The sequence below is a fragment of the Apiospora kogelbergensis genome (genome assembly GCF_038363985.1).
Source record: "Apiospora kogelbergensis strain CBS 113332 chromosome Unknown utg000006l_segment0_segment0, whole genome shotgun sequence".
Lineage (NCBI taxonomy): Eukaryota > Fungi > Ascomycota > Sordariomycetes > Amphisphaeriales > Apiosporaceae > Apiospora > Apiospora kogelbergensis.
This window is the reverse complement of record NW_027117423.1, coordinates 2,834,783-2,853,594: the sequence shown is the minus strand read 5'-3', so window position 1 is coordinate 2,853,594 and position 18,812 is coordinate 2,834,783. Positions and strand designations below refer to the sequence as shown.

Sequence of the window (18,812 nt, the reverse complement as noted above, 5' to 3'; positions counted from 1 at the left end):
TTCGGCGATATTGGAAAACCCGGCCGAGAGGCAGAGTCCAGAGGGCGAGGGACGACGCCATCTTCGGATGTGACCTGTCACGTCGCATGCTGGATGGAGTCGTCGGGAGGGTGGGTGATACTCTGACAGATTATGGTTCGCGTGTGGCGTAGTCGCAAATAGATGACACCACATGCTTGATAGGCCTTTCGCAATGTCGCTTCAAGGGAGGGGAGAGGACCGGGGAGAGGACTGGGGAGAGGAAGGGCGACGGCCCAATCGCATCGTTCCATGCATGCCACGCTATCCCGTCGCATGGGCGCCTGTGCGAGCAAATGAGACGACTGCTGATTTGGTCTGGCTGGTTAGCCGCGAAGACCCTTTTTCTTCTCCCAAGCCCCTTATACGTCGTCGCATGCCACTACTGCAGAAGGCGAAAAAGTACGAGTAAGCAACAGAAGCGGGCTCTAAAAACAGCTGCGAGACGGCTGATCATGTTCCCCTTTCGGTTTGTTGACTTGGAGGAAAACAGGAAACGAAAGGAACGCAACTGCGGCTTAGATTGGCCGGCCTCTGAGGGGGAGATAGAGAGAAAGAAGCAGAACGCAATCTCTCTCTCTCTCTCTCTCTCTCTCTCTCTCTCTCTCGCCCTCTCTCTCTCTCCCTCACTCTGCTCGTCTTCAACTCGAGACTCTCCGACTGTCATCGACGGCTGCGTTGTCGGCGGTTGGCGCGTAGTGCCTGGCCTGGCCTGGCCGGGTTGGGATGAATCCAGCCTATCAGAGCGAGCACATGCTACGGCTATTTTCCTTTTTTGGAAATCGTCTTTTTCTGTTAGTGCCCCCCTGTCTGCTCTTCTTCGCATCTTCCATTCCTGCTACGATATTCATTCATTGGGAACGTGCATTTCATATACAAACGTGGCTAACGAGTAGTATTCTTGGTAATTCCGTGTGTTGCGTCGTCGTCAAGTCTCACAAAAGAAATCCCAAAGCAAAATAGGCCACACAATTTCCTGGGAAATGATTTGCTATTCGTTCGTGTTTCAGCATCCCAGAATAGTATCAACACGTCAGGTCATCTTTCCTCCTACTTGGTGCAAGTACCCCCCTCTCTACATAAACCCCTGTCCGTTGTCGTCGTCCACTTTTCAGGTCAAGCTTGAGCGAGCTCAAGGACTGGCATCCGTCGACCAAATGGTACAAACGTGCTCCTGCTGGTTTTATCCTGGCGATGCTGCATGCCTATATTGCCTGCATTTCAATTCGCAGCCCGACGCGGCACAAAATCTCGAGCCCCCGTGAAAACTGGACCCCATCGGCATCCCACTCGGCTCCAACACTCCTCTCACCACAACATTGTACATGCCGCCATTTCAATGGAAATCAATCAATATTTCACTTTGCCCAGAACTCCTGGAGCCTGTTCGTCCCCCCAGGCCATGCTTTTGTCCTAACCGCCCCTGTAGTTATGCAGGTAATAATTGATACACGTAGTAGAGGGGGAACAGAAATATACGGGGAATAGTAGTAAAAGATACACATGTCGAACCGAAACTCAAGGCGTGGGATACCATGTCGTGCATCTGAGGACAGCCTCATATCTGCGTGCCTCTGTCGCAAGAGCCCGGAAGTATTGGCGAAACTGGGGGTATGGCTAACTGTCTCGTGCAGTATAGCTCCGGATGTGGGACGTCGCGTCTTTCGTCTGACGTTGACAGGACATTTATCGTATCGTAGGCTCGTTGCGTGGATTTCATGATTTTTCGCGTGTAGCCGCAACATGACAAGAGCTCCGTAGTCGTGTCATGTCGTCCACGCTTTCCTCTTCTCATCGTTAATCATGTTCTCGGTTGCCGTCACGTATAGGTGCTGACCCGGGCGCTCCACCCCGCGACCTTTCCTCTGATGAAACTGGAGATTGCCTTCGTTCCTCTCCTGGTGGGTGGTTTCGCATATCGGACATGGCGTAACGGGGCGACGGCTGATCCGACAGTAGACTTGACACCGAATGAGTGCCCCGAGGCTGCATCGAGCCACCCTCTGGTACTCCACCCTCCCGCGGCGTGCCCAGTCCGGGAGACATGGCTCTGCCTGGACCAAAACTGTCCCCTCGACCGCGCGTCGACCTATAGGCTGAGATGTCGCTTCTCTGGCGTGAATGCCCGCGACGCCGACCGGGAGGCGGGTTGCCCAGAGTGGAGGGACCACCAGACTGGCTGAACGGTGGGGATCTGTATCTGATTTGGGAGCTTGGCCCCGGAGCAGCAGGTGGCGGCGGCCCCGTGGCCTTTCGTTTTCGCGGCGAATCCACTAATACGAATAGCAACATTAGCTATGCCGAAGCTCACAGGTTGGGGTGGGTTTTGGACGAACCGGAAGGGGTTGGAGGCTGGTTGGAGCCAGCCTGCGAAGTCGGCGGTTGCCAGTGGTGGAAATAGATGGAGGGAGACTGCGTTTCCTGCTGCGGGGCCGGTTGTTGCTGAGCAAGAGCATGCGTAGCATGCGATGGGACCCCGGACGATCCGCTCATGGCCTCGCCTGTGCTCAGACGGGGAAGTGACCCCCTAAGGAGCGTCCGGCGGGACCGCCTGCCATGGATATTGTATGCGCCCTCGCTCTCGTGGGAGAGCCTGGGCCTTGATATGGCACAAAACCGCCCTGCGGACCTGGTCCTGACCCTGGCGTCGACGGAACAGCCCCGGAGCCAGCATAGGGAGCATACTGGTGCGACTGGGAATCCCTTCGGTGCTCGGGAGAGATGGGTCCTTGGGCCGGCAGGATTTGCGGAGGTTGTGCATGCTGGGGAACCATATATTGCTGCGCCCATTCCAAGGCGGCCTGAGGAAGTGCTCCTCCACTCATCCCCGCAAACACCACGGGTATCATGGGCGGCGGTATGCCCCTATCCAACGATGTTCGAAGCATATCGTGCTCCAACCTCCTTTGCTCCAGACGTAGCGTTTCCTGCCGAGTCTTTTCTTCCTCCTGTCGCCTCCTCTCCTCTTCCGTTTTGGCCACAAGCCAGCTCCTCATGGACTCGTCTACGCCTGGGCCTTGCCATTGAGGCGGTGCAGGCAGCGTGCCCAGCATCTGGCTTTGAGGGGGGAGGGGTTGCCCCTGAGAATGCAAAGGTGGCCCCGGAGCTTGGGGGTGACCTGGCCCCGGGGGCGGGGCCGTCTGGGCGATCGTCATGGCTGCCGGCAAAGGCAGTCCGCGATGCGGGGCTGACATCCCTTTGTTAGATGGGCTGGCCTTACGAGGGAACGCAGACAATGGTTTCTGAGAAGTTTCCTGGACAGTCAGGGGGGCGATGGTCGGGAAGTCGAGGGTGGTGTTGGAAGATCATGGACGGTATGGTAGCCGTGATGTACTGGCTGCTTGAGTGTGAGCATCATCGTAACGAAGACTAGCCGGCCAACAAAGCATGAATGCACATAGGAAAGAGAAATGAGGGCGAGCGGGCAAGTATCGTGGTGGGCAAGCCAGCAAGGACAAGATGGGGGTTCGAAAAAGAAGGGGGCGCCAATAGGATATAGATGGGAGCGAATAACCTTTAGAGATATAATAATAAGCTGGAGAGGACGGCCAGCTTAGAAGAGTAAGAAAAGGAAGCAAGCGGGGCTTATGACTGTTTTGGGTAGCTAAGCCCAGCCTCATCTGATCGTCGGTGTCGCATACATATAACAAGTAATATTGGCAGATTAATAGTTTGGGGGCACAAGGTGACGACGATGGTGCTTATGCGGGATGGGTTGGTAGCTGGTGGTAACCTGGACACACTAGACCGGCGTGGAGGTGACGGTTCGAAGGCCGACTAATGGCATGTAACTAAACAGGGTCCGGGAGAGGCAAGATACATCGATCTTTTAGAGAGAGGCCCGAAAAAACAAAACGGGACGGCAATTTGTTTGATGAGATGAATGGGTTGCGCGTGTATGGGACGCTGCGGCCAATTTAGGCAATGCCCGAACAGGAAAGTCGAGAAGGGCGTTCTGGCAGGGTGGAGTAGCTGATGAGCCTGGCCTATTTTGTTTGGGGATGGGGTTAATAAACAATATATATCCCAGGAATACTTGCTATACAAGCCAGGCCGCGGGCAGATTGCAGTAGGTCGGGGAGGTATCCGGGGGGGGATGGGGCGGTAGTATGTTGTCGGATGGTGGTAGAAGCAGTAGGTAATCGACGGCCAGGGTTAAGAGAATATAGGGCGAGGGTAGATATGGTAACAATAGTAATAGCGAGACACAACGAGGGAAAACACTACATAAGGTGTGTAGGCTAGTCCAACGGCTTTTGGTTAGTGGTGCCGCATGGGGGGGGGCGAGAAGCAGATCCGAACAAGACAACTAGAGATGGGATGGGCAGCGTTCCAAAAGAGCGTGGCTAAGACAGTTTTAAGCGTGCTTGATATAACGGCGTGTGAATGGCCTGCCCGACGAGACGTAACGACTGTTTGGCGAGGCGCTAGGGCGAGCAGACAGACGAATAGGATGCAAGCGAGGGAAAGAGAATGGGAGATGGGGGAAAGAAAGCAACGAGTGGTCGAGTGTGAGTGTGAGTGCGAGTGAGTGGTAGGAGAGAAAAGTGTGGCTCGAGAGCGCCGCCGGTGGACTTGACTGGCCAAGACGTTCCGCGATGGGGACATCAGAGAGAGTGAGAGCGAGGGCAGGAGGGGAGGGGCTAGCCGGGCTAGTAGCAGCTTTTGCTTTTGCACGCCACTGCAATGACGGACAAGGCTGTTGATGATAGCTAATGTGTGTGTGTGTGGGAAAAGAAGCGTAACGGGGGGGCGTGTCTGTGTCAATCCAGCCCATCCATCCCTGGAAAAAGTGAGGTCGACTTACATATGGCCTGCAGCGCTGTGGTCAGGGTTCCGGGATGTAAAACTGCTTTGCACTTCTCCATTGACTGTGTCCCATTGTCACAGCTTTGCTCGACCTTGGGACCGGTCCAGGAAAGTGGGAAGGCCCCCATTTTTCCCTGCTCTTGCCGACTCTGCCTTTGCTGTCTGTGGCATCTAGGCTACTGACTGGTTGACGGCCAATACACATTGTGCGCGTCTCGTCTCTCTGCCCCCTCCCCCCTTGGCTGCCCGGTGTGTGTACGTCGTTCGTGGTATAAATCAACCCAGTCGAGGGAATGGTCGAATAGTCGGGTCTCAAATACATAAGTGAACGCAAATATAAATGTGGGGTTGTCGCGGTCTGGTATACCGCTGGGTTGGCAAATCAATCAGATAGCGCCAATCAACAGCAAAGTGCAGCCCCGAGCAATAGCCATCGACACAGCTGTATGTATTCCTCAATTAGTAGACCAGGCACCAGGATCTAGTCATGTCGTGAGGAAACCCCACCTATGGAACGAACATATCAATGGATTCTATACACATACATACGCGTCGTCTACAGTACATATGTGTTGTTGTGGGCAAACATGGGCGGGGCTCAGGTTGGACAGGCAAGGGGTTGATCTGATCTGGGAGGTGGGAGCCAGGTCAGGGCGTGGTCTGGCCTAGCCAGTCCGAACATCGCCTACTCTAGGGGTGACTGTTTCTTCACGTACATACGGTACTTGAAGCTGGGTGATATGTAGTATCAGCCAAACAGGTGTCCAGTGGTAGGTAGAACAGGCCATATCTCGCTGCGCTGCCAGATGCTATGCTGCCAGCCATTTATGCTTGATCATACACTTATCTCTGTCTTGATGTCTCAATCGGCACCCGCTGCACTGCCCTCCTTGACTGTCGATATGCAGTGAGAGTGGACTTGGTGGAGGGTAATGGTGGGTACAGAAGCAAATCCGTGGGAATGTGTCCGTAACCGGTCGCTTGCTTGGCGGTGCATGTACACGCATATGTACTATCTGTATATGCCTCAAGACTCTCCCAATGCAATAGTGCTGAAAGGAGGACATAGAAAAGGAAGACATTGACCCAAGGTTCTAGGGCGCGTCTCCCCAGGGCAATGGGCAATGGGCCTTGTGGCCGATCACCACCTATCCCAATGCCTATACGAGGACGACAAGCGACGTGCCAGGGTGCTCCATGCGTGCCCGTTTGCGTACATAATGGCACGTATTTGTTGATTCGTAGCTCGTCGCTGTATGGTGCACACTTGCAGATGCCCAGCCCGTGCCAGCAAGCGTACGTTGTGGTTCAGCTTATCTCGCAGACCTCGACAGGGTTGCAACATACGAGCTTCAGGACGAGTCCGAACAAACCCCAAGGCCATGGCTGCCCTGCCCTGCCCTGCCTTCTGCGCAGCACCAAACTCCAGATCCGGATTGGGGATCATGGGACGGAGCTTATTTACTGTCTTGACGCAAAAGTTTCGTATGGGAAAACAAGCTCGGGACCGATCAACAGACGGCTTCCAAACCCCCGTATGACCCAGCTATCGATACGTGTGTATCCAACGGCAAAGACAACAGCTAGTTAGCTGTCCCAGCTTGAGAGCATGGCTAGGCTCTCTCTATACAGCACGACCAGGATTGGGGTAAATAATGAAGGACCTGAGCAGTAATAGCTCGGCACTTATAGGCCATCAATCCCAGTGCAACTCAGAGGGCGGGTGTTTTACCAGGAACGACCCCCTGCCACCTGCCTCTGTTTTGGACTAGGGCAGCCGAGTTCGCGATTCCATTGCTGTCGGGATACAGTGGCAGGGGGATGGTGGTACAGATAGCGCGCAGCAAATACATTCGTATGCAGCAAGGTATCTAGCACCAAAAAACAGGGATAAAACGATCAGCTGTGCAGCATGTAGTAGTAACAGAAACCCATTCCGGGAAATTTCTTCGTCGTGAGGAAAGAGAATGACGCGCTATGGTCTGGTCCTTTTTCTTTTCATTCTCGCAGCTGCGGATGAGGGGCAATGAGGGGTTCTCTGTCTCTCCTTAATGGATGCTGGCAACGGGAGCAGACCGGCCTGGCCTGGCCCGGCCCAGCTGTGCAGACAAGTGCAGCAAGCAAGCAGCTAGGTTGCAGTGGCATTTTTGCATTGTATGCGCGCAGGCAAGCAGCAACAAGATACACACACGCGCTTGGAGACGACTAATACGCGGAGGGGGGAGGAGGTGGTGTGCAGCAAAAAGAAGGAAGATGTCCACTTTTCAGGACAATTTCCAGAGAGCCCCTCAAGCCCCTCAAGCCCCCAGAGCCCCAAGCCGCCCCAGAAGACCTGCTACCGTCACATTGAGGCTCAATCTGCGACACGCTGCTAACGTTCGTCCCGCTCTTCTCAGCTCCCAGCTAATCAGGCCTGCGCAGCCCTCGGTTTCGTGGTCCTATCTACCACACTGGCACTGACAATATACTCATCGGGGTCGCACGAGCTACAGAATCGGGCAGCTTGTCTCGCATCGTCTTTTCTCTTTCGTCGTCTTCGATTTGACTTAGACCTTAAGGTTCGCGTGCGTCTACGACATTGATACGAGCTGGCTGTACTACGTGTGCATACATCATACAGCACCCCCAAGCATCCCAAGCATCCGAGCTGGGAAAGAGCAGATTCTTGGTGTATTTCGGTACCTATCCGTCTTGATTGCTTTCGACCAGCTAGAGACTGTTCCTTGCATTACATGCACACTTCGGGCCTCGCTGTCATGACCTGTGTATTCATGTCCGCCGCTTTGAAATGAAGCTGGTCCCACTCTCAAACAACCCCCTCGGACGTTATACAAGACCACCGACTGGGCTCGCTGAATGCCAGAGGTCTCCAAGTCCTGTCTTGCAAGACTCACGGGGCACAAAGTGAGGATGGCTACATGCCGGTATCAGGCGTAAAGAGAGGCCGAGGGTACTTCGCTCCTGCCTCTGCCACGAGCTCGCGTGCCACCGTCAGCCACCTACAGCCCACCGACCCACCCAACGCGCACTTCGCTTCGGACGTTGAGCGAAGGCACGAGACGGGATTGCAGTAGCGCCCGGTAGCCCGTTCGTCTGGATCTATCGCATGGTCTTGATCACGGAGGACCTCGGGGGCTTGTCAAGAAGAAAAGAGATTGGCGGTTCTTCCACCACGCCCGGCCGGCTTTGTATGCGAACGAGTGCAAGCATGAAGACAAAAGTACCTGTCGGTTCATGTCCTCGTAGGCTAACCTATGTAGGACTATCTCAAAAGGGAAGATCGGACGGTTTTGAGCCAATCACGGCGCCTCGAACACAAGCCCGATCATTGGTGGTACTTGATTCGTCTGGTGCAACGTACTGCACTTGTACTAGCATGGCATGGCCTCGGGTTGACAGCACTTTGCTTTGCACCAACTTTATTATGGCCCCTCGACAAGACGATACGACTGCCCAGCAGTCAGATCATCGCTTATTCTCACCTACATGCGACATGTACGGTGTGGACAGCACCCTATAATTCGAACGCCGCCTAATCTGCCCTAATCTTAGCTGATGCTGGCAGAGACTCGGTTAGGTTGCATGCATATCTTGCTTTTTGTGCCGGCCAATTCCAGCGTGGCAGGTGGCTCTCTCTTGTGGCTTGGCTCTCTTGCTCAGCTAGAACTTGGGCAGTTGCCTAATGCAGAACATGGCGGAGCCTCAATGGGCACTCTGAAACGTTCATCCCATCTGGGCCTTGTCTGATGGGGGGTAAGCTTGCTCAGGAGGTGGGAGGCTGGAGGACTTGGAGGGAGCGGGGGCTGGTTCCCCCGAACGGATACCCACCACGCCGCCTACTAACCAGAACCATGCGCAGGATTTTCTATTTCCTGGGTGTGTTTTCCTGCGATCCCTCGCTGGCCGGCTAGAACCACCCTTGGTCCGTGATTAGTGCAACATGGCACGGGGGGGGGCGGACGAGTACAGCTGTGGGGTCATCTTCTAGACATCAGATGAACTGACTTAATGGCTTTACCGAATTCGAACCACAGGTGACGGGGCACATCAGCCACGCAAAAGGCCATGTGGCACTGGGCGACATGGTGGATGATGGTTGAGACGTGTAGCCGTGACGTTGGGGCGCTTTCCTCGAGCATGCTGATTGCGAGACAAACACCGCTGAACATACCCTAATCAGAACGGACTTCCGACGAACTCTAATGCAAGTCCCAGCTGCTAACCCGCCGAGGATTGCATAGGGAAGACCGTTTAGCAGAGTTGTTTGGCGCGGATGACGGCATGGATATGGAAGAAGAAGGTAATTGATTCAAGTGTTTGCACTACCATCTATCGCTAACAGACTAGGTTCTGTCTGCCCTTTGCCGATATCCATGGAATCTGTCAGCTATCGCATCAGCCAACTCAGCCTAGCTAGCGTTTCTTCCGATCAACTTCCTCCTCAGCTTGCACAAAGGGACATTCTACACAACGGGCAATAAGCCGCGTGCTACCGGTGGCAATCGTGTAGTGACGGGATGCATCCCATGATTGCCAAAGCGGGTCGATGTTGCAATGCAAGCCACCACTACTTGCCACAGTCACCCTCTCTCCTGCTCAGGGTAGCAAGATGAAGCCACATGAAGCATGCCCAAGGTAAGGAAAGAGCTTTTCTACCTTTTAGCCTCGAAGCCGCATCCGCACGCGCACAGCCAACCGTCCAATAGCTTGCTATGCTTCAGTAGCGCTGTAGGGCAAAGGAATGGTGGCTGGGACGGGAACCGTGGAATTCGTCCGATGTCAAGCTGGTGCGTGGCACTAAAGCAGTAGTAGGCCGATCATCTTGCCCGCTCCCACTGGCCAACGACTGTTCTCTTTTCTCTTCCGGCTGCTTCTTTTTCTGCATTGCGTACCCTTTCATCACGGATCAGGTGCGGTAGTAGGTATGAACGCTGAGATGGTCGTTTCAGACAGTCCGCTTACTGCATTCGTGGCAACCAATCAGACGTACAGCAAGCGTTATAGCCGGCTAACGAGCGGATTTGCGAGGTGGCCGGGCCCAAGAAGTGACTGCTCGGTTCGCTTCCGTCCCTGGGTGGGCTAGGTGGGATGATGCACGCTCGTTATATATGACTGGTGGACTATTCCCTTGAAGACGAAAGCTGAATACACAGCATAATACTAATCCACTACCACCCATTCCCATTAGGCTTTCCACGACACCAAGGTTACTGCCTTTCCCCTGTGCCTTTTGCTGCCCCTTCTCATAAACCTTACCTAGCTCCCTCGGATGCGTCCCCCCAAGCGGTTCCCAAGCCTAAAAGCTTGCTTCTTTCTGATAAGTGCCGCCCACACTGCCCATGACACCCCCTTTTTTGGCCCACTTCGGAATGTCTTTTTTCGACTTACCCTGCCGGGGGATCCTCAGTCGAGTTTCCTGGTCCTATTATAGGCCAACTTGGGCCGTCTCGGCCGATATTATCAACCATCTGTAGAGTCAAAGCTTTGCTCTGTCCGATGGTCCTTTTGCGGCTCTTGACCCGAAATCACATCAACATGACTTGCGGTGTGCAGCTGGGATTTAGAAGAGAAAGGAAGAGGTAAAGGTGAAGGATATCACCCTCTCAATGAGCTCTTCTCCTCCTGTTGTATCCGATGTCCGAGAGGGGTGAACTCTCGATCTGACACGAGCAAGCCACGCCCGATCTGGCTGCGTGGCGCTGCGCTGTTGATCAACGCCAGACTGCTAGGCTTCATTCAGCTCCGACTCGATGATCGACTTTCCTGGCTATTTCTGGCGCTTCAGCTTCCGCACACCCCAAGCTTCCTCGTGTCGTTCCCACGAACCATCGGTGTATCATGATGAAATGGGCTGCTTGACTGCCGACAGCCACGCGCCGATTCGGACCTCGTCACTGGCCGATACACCCGTCCGCCTCTCTGAGTTGTTCGAATCATGCATGGCATATGCATGCATACTCTGCTGCTGACCCCAGCGGCCCCGTTTCCAGTACGGGATAACTGATGGCTCGCCTTGGCATCGCTCTTGCCCTTTCTCTCGCTCTCTTCGCGCGCGCGTGGGCGAAGATATGGATTTGACCCCTACGGTGTAAGGTTGGCACTGACCAGGTTCCTGGATCTGGGAGAAGCAATTCATGATTCCTTTACCTCCGTTCACCTCAGCCGCTGCTGTGCTTCTGCAGCCCAAGTGGAACACGGGCCCCAAGTAAGTTGGCGAGCGGTCCTCGTTGTGCGCTTGCCGTCCCGTCCCGTCCTTGCGCTGCTATTGATTTCCAATAGCGCGTCGTGGATAATGCTTCCTGTCTCTGTGACCGAGATGAGTAGAAGAACCATGTTGCTTTCAGCGGTGCCACGATGCTACAGAGGACAGCTGGCTGTATGCTCCACGCAGGGAGGGAGGTTGGGGCTGCCAGCGGATAATATCGCTTGGGGTTGCTGATGTTTTAGAAAGAGAGATAGAGAAAGAGGATTCCGAAGGCGCAGATCGGTCGAGACCTTGATGACCTGTCACATTGCAATTTACGATTCATTGCAATTTGCGATTCGACTTGGCCCCGTACGTCCCCCGATATCGTTGTGGGACATAGATGCCCCACGATGCGAAATGCGCGACATGTAGGACCAAGGACAGGTGAATCAAACTGTTGAAGAAACCGGGTATGGTTGGTCGTGGTGGTAGCGCGAGTATGCAGGGCTGGCGATCATCAGTCGGAAGATGATGTTGTATATGCCAGTCAGCTAAGCGACGGGAACCATACACATGACATCCCGACTGCTCGCCGCAATGACAACATCACCCGGTCGCTGCGCTCATGACTACTTACTGTGTCTGGCTCAATGTCCGACTCCGGAAGCGGCTCGTTGGCTGTTATTCCAAGACAGGAAATCGTACCGCGCGCCTCGTCTCGCCTCCAGACCGTCGTCCTATAGCCTGGACCGACTGTTTTTATGACCTCGTTCCTTCTTTTAGCCTAGACGCTATGCTCCGTATCTTGCCTGATCGGGAACGACTGGTGTAATAGTTGTCAATTACTACTAGAGGTAGAGACGGATTACATGAAATGCCGGGAGGTGTGCGATTTGTCTCTCGATAGAATACGGACACAGAAAGAAGTATAGAGAAAGGCCATGTGGAGATTGGGCCGCTTGGGGAATAGATGCTACGCAAGTGCGCCTAAGCGATCCTCTTGCCTCTGGGGTTCCGTCGTATGTTGCAAGGGCATATACCTGGCTGTGAGACTTACAGGACAACGACTACATAATGGACTGCCATACATAGCCCGAAGAATATATATCAGCGATTCGAATGCCGTCACGTTTCCCGAGCCGTTAAAATACCATCTTGGTTATATATATCTGCGCCCGTAAGGTAAGTAGGTTGGTATCTACAAATTCTGTGCCTCCAATGCGTAGGCAGTAGGTCAACCTCCTGGTTCACATGCATGGTAGTCGCCAGTCAGGCTTCATAAAGCCCCCTGTGGACACGCCCAATGGATACAAACACGATGCGATGCTAACCCGCGCCCCCCTTTCCTTTAGAATAATAGTCTATCCCCGAAGAATCAGAATCAGAATCAGAATCAGAGTAAACCTCCATTGCCCTCTGGTCGGTATTCGTAGTCGTGGTCGTAGCAGTAGTAAGTAGAAGCCCCTTGTCAAAAGTGCAAAGGCGGCGACCACACCCATCTCAAACCTAGCATCGCTTCTAAACGCGTGATAGATTTCGTAACATCGTGATATAACATAGCCCCCGAAAAAAATATGCGGATCTACCTAGTTCCTACAAACTCTCCCCCTCCTCTCTGCTTTGCACGCTCTTCTACCCTCTGTTTAACTTCCCCCTTCGAGAAGAAACTTCGGCTTCCAAGACTGCTCAGGCTCGCCAAACTGGCACGGCGCCCGTTATCTTGAGGCGCTGAGCCGTCCTTCTCCTGAGATGCCACTTGGTCCAGCGACGTGATACTCGGCTTTTGCGTCTTCTTCAACACAGCTTTTGGCTTCTCCTGTTTGTCTTGCTTCTCTGCTTTCTCCGGTTTCTCTAGCTTATCCTTCTCTTGAACCTCACTATTGTGGCGGCTCTTGGTTAGCTTCCGAGGCTGGCGCTTGGCATCTTTTGGTGCTGCTGAGCCAGGAGCTTCTATGATCGAGCTCGAATCGGAAACCGAGGCGCGGCTCTCACCGGATGCTTGATTGGGACATGGCCCAGGCCGGGTAGGCAGCTGATTTGTCTGTGCAGGCACCAGCGAAACCGCAGAGCCGTTCATGTTCGAGCTGGAGATGATGGGCGGGCTGGGCGCAGGCTGGTCATCCCCGTGATTCTTGGCTACCGTCTCTTCCGGTGGCGGCGAAACCGAAGGCGTGGCTGAGATTCTGGACGGCCCCAAAGGCGGGAGTACCTGGCCGGTGATGTAAGTATCCAGCTTCCGCCTGAGCAGGTCGGCCTTGACAGGCTTGGCCAGGTAGTCGTTCATTCCAGCGGCCAAGCACTTTTCTCTGTCGCCCTGAATTGCCGAGGCAGTCATGGCGATGACCAACACCTTCCGCACAATCTCTATATCATCCCTTCGCAAAAGCTTGGTGGCCTCGTAGCCGTCTAGGATTGGCATCTGAACATCCATAAGAACGACGTGGTAAGGATTGCCTGACTTGGCTTGCTCTCGTAGGCCTTCCACCGCCTTGAGGCCGTTCTCATACGCGTCCACCTTGGTATAACCCAGTTTGCGGACATACTGGATGGCTATTCGCTGGTTGATGAGATTGTCTTCAGCAATGCATACGCGTATCTCATCCTTTGGAATCCGGGTCAAGTCCATGAAAGGATTGGGAGGCGGATTCGTGGTGCTTTTGGACGTTTTCTGAGGCTTGTCGATGATCTGTGGCATGTGGATAGTTTGTGCATCGCCCGCAGAGACCTCTGGTTTCGCTTTGTCGAAAGTAACACTGAACCAGACCGTTGTGCCAATATTCTCCTCGCTTTCTAACTCGATCCTTCCCTTCATCATCGTTTCAATAAGAGACTTGCAGATACTGAGACCCAGACCACTGCCACCATACTTTCTGGCGGTACTGGCATCCGCCTGGCTGAATGGCTGGAATAATTTGATCAGTTGTTCTCGCGGAATTCCAATGCCCGTGTCCCGGACCCAGAAAGTCAACGTCGCGTTCTCGGCCGTTTCGGAATCGATCCTTGCCCCTATTGTGACAGCTCCGTCTTCTGTGAATTTGAGACTGTTGGATATCAGGTTACCAAGCACTTGGTGCAGACGGATCGGATCTCCGTATATGAGCATCGGAGGAAGATTGATGTCTTGGATTATCTTCACGTTCTTCTTCGACGTCTTCTCTCGGTTACTGTACGAGGCAGCTCGGACGACTTCCTTGACCATTTCCTCGGGGTGGAACGCAACAATGTACAATTTCATCTTGTCCGCCTCGATCTTGGAGAAATCAAGGATGTCATTGATGACGGCAAGGAGCAGGTCCGCCGAGACTCGAATGGAGTCGGCCATCTCGAGTTGTTCCCTATTGAGGTTGCTGTCTCTCAGCAGCTCCGAGTTGCCGATCACACCGTTCAGTGGTGTACGTAGCTCGTGAGAAACGTTGGCCAAGAATATCGACTTGGCCTTGGCAGCCTCCTCAGCTATCTTGACGTTGCGCAGTGCTTTCGCTTCGGCGTGCTTTGCCTTTGTTTCGGCTTCCAGCGCTTGTGCGAGAGCCTGCTTTTGAACCTCTACCATGCCCACGTTTTCGGCAGATACCTTCTCTATCGCCTTCATCGACAACGCGTTCGAATAACTGATGCCGATCTGATTGACAAGCAATTGCAAGACTGTCACGTTTCTGTCGGTGAATGCGCCAGGCTCCCCCTCGAGGTACAGAACACCGAGAAGGGGTTTCGACCCGTGGCAAATGGGGATCGCGATAACAGCCTTGCTGAGAGGGTTCCTTTGTAGCCACATCTCACTCACGTTGCCGAACCTCTCATCTTTGATGAGATCTGGAATGAAAACCGCCTCTCGGAAGCGTGTGCAATAGAGTACAACGTTTTCGGCAACGAGGGAAGTGCCTGCTAATGGTCTGGGAGGCATATGCGCAGCAGCTCCTTTGTCGGGCTCACCGCTGGCGGCAACACACCAGGCCTCTTCCTCTGCCTCCTCATCCTGTACGACGATGGCGGCCTGCGTAGCGGATCCGCCACAGGTTTGTAGAATGACATCGCACATGGTTCTCAGCAGAGTATCGACCTGCAATACGGATGAGATGACCTGGGAAGACATCAGGATTGCATGCAGATCAATCATGTCCAGTGTAGGAAGCCCGACACCGGACTCGGGGCTGTACCGAGCCCCGCCAGGCAGCCATTCGGGTTTCTCTCGACTCCGCAATCGTGGCTTGTTGTGACCTTTGGACATCGTCGTCTTCGGGGTAGGCCACGGAGGCGGTGTCACCTGCAAAGTCGGTCTGTACACCGGCCTCGACGGTCCTCATGTTCTGCGTAGGCCCGTAAAGAAGCAGTGCGTGCTCTTCTTCGATACGGCGTGCAATACCGATAGCACCTAATTGTTGCCATAGGCCAACGGATTCTCTCAGCACAGCTCGAGCCGACCTCCTGGCCGACTGCCGAATAAAAAAGCCAGCCATCAGGAAATTTCCAAGAGCCTCTTCGAATGTGAAATTGTATTCAGACGCGTGATCCAAGCCAGTCTCGTACAAGCGCATTGCTTCTCCATGATCCCGAGATAGTTCCGCGATCAGAGCATCCATATATCTTGACCAAGATAAATAGTTCACGTCTGACACTATCTGCCAGTCCTTGATCTGTTTGTTGTACCCCTGGAGCAGGGCCATGGTCTCTTGGACTTCATTTTGCAGGTCTTCGGCGTTGTTGCATGGATCGTCAAGCTTTTGGAACAAGAGGCCGGTCAGGGAAAGGCTGTAGAAAAAGAGTACAACCCGAGTGTTCCGGCCAGACCATAGAAGGTGTATCTTATCGATACACCTCCGTCCGATCTCGCAGGCCTGCTCGTAATGGCCGTATAGGTACATGGGAATGATCTCGTTTGCCTCGTATAGTAGCAATGATCTCCCTTCATCCCTTGCGACATTGCTCAACCAATCTTTGTACCCTGTTGAAGAGTGTTGCGGATCGGACATGACTTCGAGGGGCTTTGTGGTTTGTGTTTTGCCTGCCATGGCGCGACAAACTTGCCTGACCGATATGAGCATTGGGCCACCTCGAGTATCAAGATGCCAACCAGAGATCTCTTCGCAGCAGTATTGACAAATTGCTTCGAGGTCTGCAAAATTCTCGCTGGAATACAGGCGGGTTTGCGCAGAATACCCGAAGCTAAGAATGACAGACAAGCGATCGCCGGCAGCGGCAGCAAACTCGATTGCTTGCTCCAACTGACTGACTGTGACGCTGATAGGAACACGGACATGGGCCACCAGGTTGGTGTACACCATGTACCCACGCGCCGACGAGAATGGATCTCGCAGCCGGTCCAACAACTCCATACTCTGGCCGCCCAGCTCCGCCGCGAATCCCACCATGTTGAAGCGCGTCAAGGCTATTGTAGCCACGTATAGGAAAGCTGTCGCAGATTGCGGGTATGAGCCTTGATTTAGGTGTAGCCGAAGCATAGTCAAGGTGAGGTTGTAGAAACTAAGGCTGTCACTCCACCAAGCTGCAGTGCAGGCATCTGCAAGTATGGCTCCGACAGACACAAGCTGAGGGTCGGTGCTAGGCAAATTCAGGAGCGATATGCGGTCTGTAGCCGCGACTTGAGCTGATAGTCTCATGAACTCTGCGTCCAGCGACTCAAATGTTACACTTGGGCCATCGTCAAAGTCGACCTGTAGTTGCTCAAGACTACTCTTCAGGATGCCAAGCGCAGTGTGCGAGTCGCCATTCTGAGCCGAGATTCGCGATTGTATGAGCCAAGCGGACGCCTTGTCCCCTGCTGTTCTAGCATGGTGAAATATCGTATCTAAGAACCGATGGGCAGTGGTATTCTGGCCCATATAGACGTAGCACTCTGCTGCGCGTAGGTACAGTTGCAGTGTCTCTTCGTACTCCACATCGTCTTGGGTCTCGTCCCAGGGATCCGTTTCTTGCAAGAGCTCGATTGCGCTGGAGAAGTATTTGGCAGCGGTAGGCCGAGCGCCATTCTCGACTGCAACTGACGCGCGTTCTGTCAGGTACTTTCTGTACGATTTTCGAGACTTCACTCGGCTCTTGATTTCGGACAGTGCTTCACATATATGCGACGCCGTGCTGTCTCGTGTCCTTATGCCCGAATATAACGACTCCTTCATCAGGGTCTGGGCAATGTGAAAATGCATGTTGCTCTTGTTACACTCGCGCAAACAAGAAGCGGCCTGGATGTACCGGTCATGGGTGAATCGAAACCGATCGTCAGTCTCGCCTTGGACAATAATGTATGCCGCAATGGCTGCTTGGAGCCCAGCAACCGCTTCTTCTTTTGTGTATCTCGTGTGAAGTTCGGAGCCCTCCGCGCACATGCAGTCAACTGTGTTCGAATCCAGATCGAGGAGTGTGCAGATAAGCTGGAAAGAGAATGAGGTTCCCACTAAAGAGGCCCATGCTAGCAACGACCGAGAGGCTGGAGGCAGCTCACTCAGCCTACGAGTCACGAAGTCAGTGTCTAGGAGGTCGTAATCATGCTCGCTCTTGAACTGGTCGAATAGCCTATTCAGATCATAGAGCCATCGATTCTCTTTGTACTCATACCATATACATTTCGAACGGTAAGCGGCACCAAGCATTTCGCGCATGTAAAAAGGGTTTCCCTGGGTTTTGGCCTGGATGACGAGTGCTAATGGTTCGATTTCAGGGATAGGCCTGCAGAGCGTCGTTGCGACGTAATGCTGTATTTCGGATTCGATCAGCGGCTCCAAGACGATTCGAGTGATGCGGGGCCCGTTGGCTATAGGATGTTCTTCGGAATCAGATGGCTGCAGAACCTTCATGACCTTCTCAGCGGCAATCTCCTCCGGCCTATAGGTCACGATAACAACCATCTTTAGCCTTGCTCCGATCATCTGCGTAATGAGCTCGAGACTTTCATCGTCGCTGTAATGAAGGTCATCCAAGACAAAGCAGATGAAGTGGTATGTGGTGAAAATTCGAAGTATATCTAGGAACGTATTCATTAGACGAATGGTTTTCGTGGATGCACCCGAGCGAAGGAACTCCTGAGAGGTCGCCGACGGGACTCGTGGGCTTCGTGCTTGAGCGCCGGGAGAGCTTCCAGGAGATGAACCTCGTCTCCGGATGGTAGCTCGAATATTGTCATTCTTGGAAGGGCTTTGGGCTGCAGATGCCGACCTTGCCACCATTGTTTCGGCGGGGCCAAACAGATGCTCTGGGAGACCAAGCAGTTTATGCAGCATTGGCCATATAGGGCGAACATACTCCTTCAGGGCCATATGAAGAGGCGTCTCGGTGTTCCTTTCCACGAAGACTTGCCTGAAAAGAGACGAGACCAGTTTGAGCAGTGGCCCAAAAGCCGTTCTTCTGGCCGTGTCGAACTTGGACGTTGCACAATAACCCCTTCTCTTGGCATCTGCGAGTACTTGCTGTGCGAGCGTGGATTTCCCGAGCCCCCGGCTCCTTCGATGACCACCACCTCACAATGGCCTCTCCTTCGGAATTTGGTCGAGCCAAGCTGCCGGGAGAGCGAGCAGTTGCTTTCAATGCCACTGTGTCTTGTTTGCCTGTCGCTGAAATTGTCCGTGACACTCTTTGTCTCAAAAGATACAGATTGGTGTCGCTCCCAAGCTCGCGTTATTCTCGGGGCACCGGATGAATGGCCCGACGAGGCAGTCTCGCACGATATTGTGTTTGCGTCATTGCCATTCAGCAGAGTAGTGAAGCCCGGTTTTGAGAACCGTGTGTCCGCCGAGAGCGTCTGGTTAGTGAATGAGCCACTTCTGCGGCCCGCACCGCCCTCAACAGAGCT

At 53.7% G+C, this 18,812-nt stretch overlaps 2 protein-coding genes across 2 annotated transcripts; both read right to left on the bottom strand.

Moving 5' to 3' along the window:
• Positions 1 to 1,815: 1,815 nt before the first annotated feature.
• Positions 1,816 to 3,173, bottom strand: PG998_009751 (uncharacterized protein; the record flags this gene model as incomplete). Its single annotated transcript, XM_066876567.1, has 3 exons — positions 1,816 to 2,291; positions 2,355 to 2,611; positions 2,659 to 3,173. The coding sequence occupies 3 exons, from the start codon at positions 3,171 to 3,173 to the stop codon at positions 1,816 to 1,818; spliced, it is 1,248 nt and encodes a 415-aa protein (XP_066728723.1).
• A 9,423-nt stretch (positions 3,174 to 12,596) lies between these two features.
• PG998_009750 (uncharacterized protein) lies at positions 12,597 to 18,189 on the bottom strand (the record flags this gene model as incomplete). Its single annotated transcript, XM_066876566.1, has 2 exons — positions 12,597 to 15,092; positions 15,157 to 18,189. The coding sequence occupies 2 exons, from the start codon at positions 18,187 to 18,189 to the stop codon at positions 12,597 to 12,599; spliced, it is 5,529 nt and encodes a 1,842-aa protein (XP_066728722.1).
• Between the last annotated feature and the right edge of the window lie 623 nt (positions 18,190 to 18,812).